At 37.1% G+C, this 10,034-nt stretch overlaps 3 protein-coding genes across 4 annotated transcripts in view; all 3 read left to right on the top strand.

Moving 5' to 3' along the window:
• Positions 1 to 2,388, top strand: part of FANCI (Fanconi anemia complementation group I) — a 43,714-nt gene extending 41,326 nt beyond the window's left edge. The window contains exons 14-16 of the mRNA XM_017612227.1: positions 347 to 747; positions 811 to 1,199; positions 1,267 to 2,388. Coding sequence (XP_017467716.1) covers positions 347 to 747; positions 811 to 1,199; positions 1,267 to 2,242 — 1,766 coding nt within the window. The 3' untranslated portion in view covers positions 2,243 to 2,388. The remainder of the gene's footprint in view (positions 1 to 346; positions 748 to 810; positions 1,200 to 1,266) is intronic.
• A 1,930-nt stretch (positions 2,389 to 4,318) lies between these two features.
• Positions 4,319 to 5,093, top strand: LOC108360067 (uncharacterized). The gene is made up of 2 exons (XM_017612210.1): positions 4,319 to 4,454; positions 4,644 to 5,093. The coding sequence occupies exons 1-2, from the start codon at positions 4,319 to 4,321 to the stop codon at positions 4,997 to 4,999; spliced, it is 492 nt and encodes a 163-aa protein (XP_017467699.1). The 3' UTR covers positions 5,000 to 5,093.
• A 21-nt stretch (positions 5,094 to 5,114) lies between these two features.
• Positions 5,115 to 10,034, top strand: part of LOC108360077 (pentatricopeptide repeat-containing protein 1, mitochondrial) — a 14,409-nt gene continuing 9,489 nt past the window's right edge. The window contains exons 1-4 of one of the 2 annotated variants that reach the window (XM_017612229.1): positions 5,115 to 6,044; positions 6,106 to 6,828; positions 8,992 to 9,241; positions 9,283 to 9,436. In XM_017612229.1, the coding sequence (XP_017467718.1) occupies positions 5,146 to 6,044; positions 6,106 to 6,828; positions 8,992 to 9,241; positions 9,283 to 9,333 (1,923 nt within the window). In that variant the 5' untranslated portion in view covers positions 5,115 to 5,145 and the 3' untranslated portion in view covers positions 9,334 to 9,436. Of the gene's footprint in view, positions 6,045 to 6,105; positions 6,829 to 8,991; positions 9,242 to 9,282; positions 9,437 to 10,034 lie in introns of those variants that run through there. The other variant, XM_017612230.1, reaches the window with a different exon arrangement.

Genomic DNA, 10,034 nt, shown 5'->3' on the forward strand with positions numbered 1-10,034 from the left:
ATATCTGAACAATCAGTTGTATGGGAGCTATATGTTATAGTGGTCCGATTCTTCCGGTTCCGACAAATGATTAATACATTATAAAAATACACCCACCTACCAAATTTAATCCGGATATCTCGAAAACTGAGACTAGATTGCATACAAACAGACAGACGGACAGACGGACATGGCTAAATCAACTCAGCTCGACGTTCTGATCATATAGTATACATTTTCATGGGTATATCTCTTTTTGTTCTGGTACTTACAAACATCGGACCAAAGTTATAATACCATTTCATGCTCATGAAAGGTATAAAAATGTGAATCCCCACAGTGTAATAATGTTTGCTTATTTTATTAGATTTCCATACTATTAATCATTGTAAGCAATCCCTCGAAATTTTGCATGACGTAATTGACAAATTAATGGAGGACGAACAGCGCAATGATCTATCTAATTCGCGCAGCGCCACGAATGATTATGAAAATGCTTACCGTCAGCGAACTTTGTACGCTTTAATGAAGTGCCTGGAGGTGCTCTATGATAATCTTTCATTTGAAGATCGATTAACTACAGAGTCTTATTCGTGGCTGCTTAACTTCTGCAAGCGCTATGAGGTGAAGTCTAAAAATTTGAGCTTAGTGCACAAGCTTCTATTCACACAGCGCCAAAAAACACATTCTGGCGCATTCTTCAACACGATATCATTACAATTGTGCGGCATTTGGGGTGCCGTGACTGACGAATTATACGAGAGTGAGGTGAGTGAGATAAATATTAGTTCTAACAAGTTTTTGTAATTACTTAGTTTATATGTTCAATAGTGCCCACCTGCATTCACCCTGAAGTCCTTAACGATGGAAAGTGCTGAGTCATATTTCACGTATCTATGCCAGGCTTTGCGCAAGCAATTAGATGACGCAGACTATTTCATTCAAAAAGCAAACAACTTAAACTTCAGATATCGTCTTATAACCGAAGACGAGCGAGACATGTGCCTTAGTCAGCTGCGTTCTATGGAGCGTTCTATTTGTTCGCAGCTAGTTCATATCTCAAATGCCTTGATAAACTTGGCGAACGCTTGCATTCCTTTGGGTACACTCATGGACCAACTTTTGAAACTTCTTGTACAACACTACATGTGTCTAAAAAATCTGACTAAACACTTTTTGGGATGCGTTGGAACATCACAAGTTTGCATGAAAACCACAAGGTGGGTAGATTTGTTTGTCAAAAATTTCTCAGCACCATCGAAACCTTACGTTTTTACCTGTTTTCAGGTTCGAATTTCTCTTGCGTGCCGTTGGAAAATCGCTTCCTACAAACATTTATGCGCTCGTCTCTTACATCGAAGCGAATGTAATAGATAAAGAACAGCCACAGGGTAAACACTCAAATCCCAAAGCGGAGAGTTCCAAAATTTTACGAGAAACAAAACTAATTCCTAAAGTGGTACTACATCTAGAGACTTTCAATCGTTTTGTAATAGTTTTATCAAAAAAAACTAATAGCCGCATAGCAAATTTTCTGCATCAAGGAACTGTACATGATTTCCGTTTCCATTCTCATGCATTAAAAACGGCTATAGAACGTACATTTTCTCATAGTAGTGAAATTTCTGTAGATAGCAGTGTTGAAAGCATGAAACCAGAAACTGTTGAAGACGACTTTTTGAAGCGCATAGAAACTAATACGCTGCCTAATGAAAATGATAAAAAGCGCAAAAAACGCGATCTCAATATACCCTGTCGCAATGAAAAAGAAGTTAGTGAGATCGAAAACTGCGATGGTAATGTTAACGAGAGGGAGGACAGAGATGAATGTGATGGAACATCCTCTAGTACCAGCTCCATATCGATGTCAAAATCAAATTCAAAACCGTCTAAGAAAACGCAAAAACCGTCGAAACGCAAGCTACGTAGTTGTGATAATGACAGTTATGTCAACTATAGTGATGATAATGGAGTCACGAAGCAGCCTTTAAATATTGCTGAGTCTAATCGCCGGGTTCGAAAAGTGATTGGCTGTCAAAGATTGAATGAAAATGAAGCTGAGAGTGAGGCATGCTCATCTCCGACACCAGAGAGCGTAGAACTCTTGGAGCATGAAAGCAACCAGGAATCAGCCTCACAGTTGTTTAAAAATTTGGCGAAAATCAATAAGAAAGCAAAAAAACGCACACTTCAGGAAACTGATGATAATGAGGGAGTAAATGTAGTAAACACAAGGCCCTCGAAAAAACGGCGTGGACGCTAGTCGATAATATACAACTACGTACATATATATTTTTTCATGTAATTGATTCCAATGGACAGTTGCTCAAATTTTGAGCTTTTACTAAACTTATTGATTGCGTTTCGATATTTGGTAAATAAAAATGATTTCCCAATATTTATTTTTTCCACGTGGTCTTTATATGAAATTGGTAAAGCCGACTTATAAAAAATTAATGTGAGGCCACACCCGTCATACGTCATGATAAGTTTTGTTTGGAGACAAACCGGTTTCGACGTTGCCATCTTCCGACTCTGCAAGCCTGAGGCCGAGAAAGCGGGCGGTGTCGAGGGGCGCGGTCCAGAGCGCGGCTGGTGTTCGGGTCGTAGGGTTGAAGGTTGGGTGTTGTGAGAACCTTGCCCACATGCGGGCAGTGTTGCCAGAGAAAAATTTCGTTTGGAGCAGTCGAAAAAGAGCTAAATAATACTAATAGTAGCTAAAATGAAAATCTACATATTTTTGTTAAGGTTGAGCATTTATTGACGTAAGGTTGTTTTTACGTTTTCGGCAGTTTTAATAAAAACAACGAATTTTATAAGTTTAAGTGCTGAAAAAAACCTTTTAAAACCAAAATAAGGTGCACATATTTCGAATTCGTTGGTATGGCACTTATAACAGTGAACTAAAAATATTTTACAAACTGTTAAAGTCTGTAATTTCAGATATTTTTTTTTTAAGTTTTACCAAAGAATGTAGATAACAAGAAGGGACAACTCGTCTAATCAAAAAACACACTAAGGCAAAATAGAAGGCACCCCCTTGTTGCGCACTTTCGCTACAGCGAAATTTCTTTACTACTTCAATGAGGAAGGAATCCGAATCCCTATGAAGCCAAATAATAGAGGAGCACTTACAACGTAGAAAAATCTGCAAGTGCAATTTTTTCCGAATGGTATCTAATTAAACTGTAAATCAACTTTTTTTCTGGGTATTGGACCAAACCAATTATTTTAAGAGATTAAGTGATAGGTAAAAAAGTAANACCCTGTCGCAATGAAAAAGAAGTTAGTGAGATCGAAAACTGCGATGGTAATGTTAACGAGAGGGAGGACAGAGATGAATGTGATGGAACATCCTCTAGTACCAGCTCCATATCGATGTCAAAATCAAATTCAAAACCGTCTAAGAAAACGCAAAAACCGTCGNTCCCTGTCGCAATGAAAAAGAAGTTAGTGAGATCGAAAACTGCGATAGTAATGTTAACGAGAGGGAGGACAGAGATGAATGTGATGGAACATCCTCTAGTACCAGCTCCACGATGTCAAAATCAAATTCAAAACCGTCTAAGAAAACGCAAAAACCGTCGAAACGCAAGCTACGTAGTTGTGATNTCTAAAACTATAGACGTCGTCCTCCTTTTTCTATATTTTATGTAGAAAAGTCATATGTTGAGTTAATAGTTGTGTTTTCGTATTCTCCAGCAAAAAATATCCAGTAACTTGCCAGTAACCAAATTTCGGAGAGTAAGCCAATATTTACTCCCAATNGAAACGCAAGCTACGTAGTTGTGATAATGACAGTTATGTCAACTATAGTGATGATAATGGAGTCACGAAGCAGCCTTTAAATATTGCTGAGTCTAATCGCCGGGTTCGAAAAGTGATTGGCTGTCAAAGATTGAATGAAAATGAAGCTGAGAGTGAGGCATGCTCATCTCCGACACCAGAGAGCGTAGAACTCTTGGAGCATGAAAGCAACCAGGAATCAGCCTCACAGTTGTTTAAAAATTTGGCGAAAATCAATAAGAAAGCAAAAAAACGCACACTTCAGGAAACTGATGATAATGAGGTAGTAAATGTAGTAAACACAAGGCCCTCGAAAAAACGGCGTGGACGCTAGTCGATAATATACAACTACGTACATATATATTTTTTCATGTAATTGATTCCAATGGACAGTTGCTCAAATTTTGAGCTTTTACTAAACTTATTGATTGCGTTTCGATATTTGGTAAATAAAAATGATTTCCCAATATTTATTTTTTCCACGTGGTCTTTATATGAAATTGGTAAAGCCGACTTATAAAAAATTAATGTGAGGCCACACCCGTCATACGTCATGATAAGTTTTGTTTGGAGACAAACCGGTTTCGACGTTGCCATCTTCCGACTCTGCAAGCCTGAGGCCGAGAAAGCGGGCGGTGTCGAGGGGCGCGGTCCAGAGCGCGGCTGGTGTTCGGGTCGTAGGGTTGAAGGTTGGGTGTTGTGAGAACCTTGCCCACATGCGGGCAGTGTTGCCAGAGAAAAATTTCGTTTGGAGCAGTCNCAACTGTCATTTTTGCTCTCTCAATTTCCCCTATTTTGCTAGTTTCTTGCAAGTTTTTGCGTACGAAAACGACATCCAGTAAAAAACCAGTAAAATTAGTACTGGATTTACTGGATAGTGCGTACGCNCAAGCTACGTAGTTGTGATAATGACAGTTATGTCAACTATAGTGATGATAATGGAGTCACGAAGCAGCCTTTAAATATTGCTGAGTCTAATCGCCGAGTTCGAAAAGTGATTGGCTGTCAAAGATTGAATGAAAATGAAGCTGAGAGTGAGACATGCTCATCTCCGACACCAGAGAGCGTAGAACTCTTGGAGCATGAAAGCAACCAGGAATCAGCCTCACAGTTGTTTAAAAATTTGGCGAAAATCAATAAGAAAGCAAAAAAACGCACACTTCAGGAAACTGATGATAATGAGGGAGTAAATGTAGTAAACACAAGGCCCTCGAAAAAACGGCGTGGACGCTAGTCGATAATATACAACTACGTACATATATATTTTTTCATGTAATTGATTCCAATGGACAGTTGCTCAAATTTTGAGCTTTTACTAAACTTATTGATTGCGTTTCGATATNAATGGTTAGATAAATTTTAGAAGACAAGTAAAGTGAAATGGCTGTCCGCTTAATTCAACCTGGAACATTCCGACACTTATTGTTTATAAACAAAGTTCCGCGAAATTTAAAGCTTCAGCAACGAATTTATCTTCTAGCTAATTCAACAGAAACTCATTCATTTAGCTTGCGCTATTTACATGTAAAAACATATGACAAAGATGCCGGTTGGGATGAACAACGCCGCGTTAACAAGTTGCAAAAAGATCATACAATACCTGGACAGATGAGCACCGATGATTTATCCTCCCAAAAAATAAAGAATTATTCGGAGAACCCTCGTGAGAAATGCAACGATGCCGATATATTTGGATCCAGTACCTTACCTGAAATAAGTGAAGATCCAGGTGATTTGGTTGAAGAGCAATATACCACTAACCTGCAAAACAAATCCATGAGACAGATTGATTACTCGCGTCTTATAAAATCCCATCTCAAAGAGAAAAGAGTGAAAGAGGCTATAGCAGTGCTGGAGGTGCAAATGTTAAAACAAGATCGAGCGAAACCTGATGCTTACATATATAATTTACTGATAAGTGGTTGCGCAAAAGCGGGATATACACGTAAAGCCTTTAACCTGTTTACTAAAATGCGCCAAAGGGGATTAAAAGTAAAGGGCGGTATTTATACTTCATTATTCAATGCATGTGCAAATGCCCCATCCACGGTATACGGTCTGGAACAAGCAAATAAATTACGTGAAATATTGATACAAAAAGGTTATGAACCAAATGTAAAGAATTACAACGCTATGATCAAAGCCTACGGCCGGTGTGGGGATGTAAAGACCGCCTATATGTTGGCCGATGAATTATTGGAAAAGCAACTGACGTTAGATATAGACACATTTAATTTTCTGCTACAAGCATGTGCAAGTGACGTCGAAACGGGATTTCGGTGAATATTTTAATAACTTTTTTTATTTCACTCAAGTGCTCATATAAACTTTTTATTTCAGCCATTGTCTTCTTACTTGGCACAAGATGAAACAGAGAGGTTTGAAACCAGATTATTATACTTTCAGCGGTGTTTTACGTTGTGTGAGAGACTGTGGCTTTGGTGACCTTGACTCTATGGAAAAAGTATTGCAGGAAATCCTTTATGAACGTCCTGAAATGCTTCCTTGGGGACAAACACATGGAGAGCAAATATGTTTAAAAACTGATGGAAAACCATCAAATCTTCCCTACGTTGAGCAAAACCCTCAGGCGATAGAGATTCAAAATGAAGCCGATCAATTGGAAATTCCAAATTTATTGGCAATAGAACCTCATTTAGGCAGCCTTGTTTCATTGAGTCAAGTTACGTGTCCTCATGAACGTTTCTTACTTCTTGGAGGCTTGACTGGGTTTTTGGGAATTATGAAAGAAAATGATGTTACTCCTGATATAGAAATGTTTACCACTCTGCTGGAGGTTGTACCGCCTACATATGCTGCCGAAAAGCATTTATTATCATTTGTCCGCAAAATAGGTTTAAAAGCCGACATTGACTTTTTTAACATTCTTATAAAAAAACGATCGATGAGATTTGACTATGAAGGAGCTAAGGAAGTGATGTCAATGATACGCACAGCCGGACTGCAGCCCGATATTGTTACCTATGGTGTACTAGCGTTGGGCTGCCAAACGGAAGTGGAAGCTAGGGAATTGCTGCAACAAATGCGTGAAAATGGGATAAGGTCAGTTGAAAGATTGTATATGAGGCCGTAAAAGCAGAATTGCCTAACTTAAAAAACAACAACAACAACAACGGTTTTGTTTTGTACTTGAAATAGTTTCAAATGTGATAAATTTAGTAGTTTGTTTAAATTTAAGGTATAAAGCTACAAAGCGTTCCTTAAAATCATAGAACAAGCGACTTTTCAACCGACTTCAAAAAAGTTGGGATATTCGGTTCGTCGGAATATTTTTATTTTATTTTTATTATTTTTTATGTACATATCTGTGTTCTTTTATGTATATATGTTACCGCATAATTTTGGACTACGTTAACCAATTTCGATAATTCTTTTTTCATCGGAAAGGTGGTACCTCAAGGGTGGTCTCAGTAATTTTGTTTGGATCCGATAATTTGATCGTGGAAAGAATTAACACTTATAGTTTTATATAAGAATTAAAGTCGGTTTTGTTTTTTGCTTAAAAATTACTTGTATTTTAAAGTTTCTCATATTTAATACTATTTTAAGTGCTTGAGTAAAAGAAATTGTTGGTTAGCCATTTTTACACTCACGGCCTCATGTGTATGTATGTATATATGAAATTTTTTTCGGAAATGGGTGTTTTAACATACCCACACCAATTTTCTATATTAATTAAAATATGTACAGTAGCAAACAATAATTCGATAATATATTTTAGACAAAGTTCATACTACCCGAAAAAAAACATAAAAATAAAACATATAAATTTTGTGCAAATCTCAGGAAAGTTCAATAATTTTGCACACTAATTTTCAACATTCTATTAAAATTTTAGTAGCAAAATCCTAAGTTATCAGGATTATAGCCCATTCACTTTTAGTATGACAATGCACAAGTTTGAAGTTGTTGAAAAATCGCGTTGATTTGTGACAATTTTTTTCACGCTGTTTCTTCCAAACAAAGTATGATCGACAAAATTTTTTGTATGGCAGAAAATAATCAGCCTCATTGCGAGAGTCGTGCCGAATGCAAGTCGTTTTTCGAGAGTCGAATCGTATCGAAAATTTAGCGCCATTGCCTAAAATTTCCACTCGACTAGTGTATTAAAACGGAAAAACTTGGCAGCACTGCATAGTTTTCGACAATTTTCGTCGTTTACTTATTTCAGCACGACAGTAGACAATGCTAATGTTGTCGAGTCGTACAATTCAGCTTAATTTACGACTTACGCAATGAGGCTGAATAACCATCGTGCAGTTCCGTAAGTAACGTAACTCTTCTACTTTACGTTTCTTTCCGGCAGGCTGTAGGTGTGTTTTTGGTTAGTGTATTGGTGTTTTTGGTTCAATGTGTTGCATATTTTAAATAAATTGTAATAGAAATGGAAGAAATTGTAATACAAATGAAAGGAATTGCAAAAGATAAGAGCAAATGCCCAAAACAGGTGATCTCAGCTGAAGGCATTTTTTGGCAAATCAGTGCCATGTGCTAGCAACTTCAACCTCGCACTATGTTATATTAATATTGTATGGGCTATAAAACTGCATACTTAAAATTTTTGTGGAAAATCTTAACAGAAATCGCATTTAGTATGGTAATTTCTTGAGTTTTGCACAAAGTTTAGAGATATTATTTTTATGTTTTTTGGTGTAGTATGAAATGTATTAAACAAATATCGAAAAGAAATTAGAGTAACAAAAAAAAAGAGAGGGCTTATATTCAATACCTTCTGTATGCACTTTTCACAAAAATGAGATTCTGATATAAAATCCACATAAGACTTAACTGTCATCGGTGATATTAAATCTGACCTTGTATAACGCTTGACAGAAGAATTTACTATTAACTTGCAAAGTCAGTTGTTGTTGTTAACATCAGTGATGACAGGTAAGTCCAAGATGGGTTCTAACATCACAAAGTAGTTTTTGTGAAAATTGCAGATAGAGGGTATGAAATATAAGCCCTCGTTATATTGCGAAAAATTCCCTGAGCGAATACTTTTGTTTGCCACTGTATGTGGTTTTGTTTTATTCTTCCATTTGAACAAATATTCTCAAAAATTTTAAAGCAAAACCAAAACCAAATTTTCCAAGTTTATTTTTGTTTTTGAATGGGAACGATTTATTCACATGGAATGTGCGATAAGGCTGATTGTATACTTTTTCCTATTTCTTATTTCCCTTAATGATTCTTAAACTATAGAATGAATATGCAAATCTTGGGTGCGATGTTGCGTCAGGGGATCGGCCATAGGAATTTTCCATATGTCATTGAAATTTTACAAATTAGTTTGGATGAACATATTAAACCTAATGACATTTTTCTTACACATCTTTATAAATTCTATGATCGTTGTGCGCGTTCAATTGATGAAAGAGTAAGTACGCGAAAAACATCTTGTACACATATATATTCGTATGTATTTAGGTGTTCGTGCCTTCGCTTGAACCACATGGAGATTACTCCTCTGTAACTCGACCTTAATTCGCTCACAGATTGATACTTACGGCGCCATCTATCGAAGTAGTACGAACCAATGCTTGATCGGGTAGCAGCGCTCGGCTGTCGTACTTGTCAGTACGCTTTTTACCTTCATTTTATTAGCTCGGGATGTAACTATGTAATATTGATGCGCCTAAAAGATGCAGCGATTTCTATTCTCAAGTTACCTAAAGACAGTACGAATGGCAATTATAATAGAGAGGCTTCAGTTTTTTAAACTATAATTTTAGTTGCGTTCCAGATACTCACCATATTCACGATTTGCAGGTTTTTTTGCAGGAAAGCGTTCCAAGTGCCAAAAAAACCTGCAAGTCAAACCACTTTTGTGAGAGTTACTTGCTCTCTCTCTCTCAGTCAGAAGTTGCAGGTTTTATTCCAATTTTATTCTGAAGTTTTTCTGTCTGCAAGTTCATGATAGGCAGGGTTGCATTTGTAAACAAAAACATAGCAAAGAACATTAAGCGCCACGGAGACAATCAAATAAATACTTTAAGCATTGCATATGTGTGAGATTGGCTCGTGTATTGCCCGCAAACGTACAAATAAACGCGTTAATTCAACAAGCAATTTCTTTTTCTTGTCCGTGCACTTACTCACCACGACGATCAGAAGGCAAATGCGCTTGTTTTTTGTCAAGCAAAACGCGAAACGGTTGATAAAGATATTTGATCGTCTCCATGGCGCTTAACATTAAAATAAAGTGGAAGTAGTTACAGGAAAAGTGGTTTTTCGCGTTCCAGGTG

The sequence above is a fragment of the Rhagoletis zephyria genome, unplaced genomic scaffold (assembly GCF_001687245.7).
Source record: "Rhagoletis zephyria isolate East Lansing unplaced genomic scaffold, Rhagoletis_zephyria_1.1 Rzeph_scaffold_00514, whole genome shotgun sequence".
NCBI classification, from domain to species: domain Eukaryota; kingdom Metazoa; phylum Arthropoda; class Insecta; order Diptera; family Tephritidae; genus Rhagoletis; species Rhagoletis zephyria.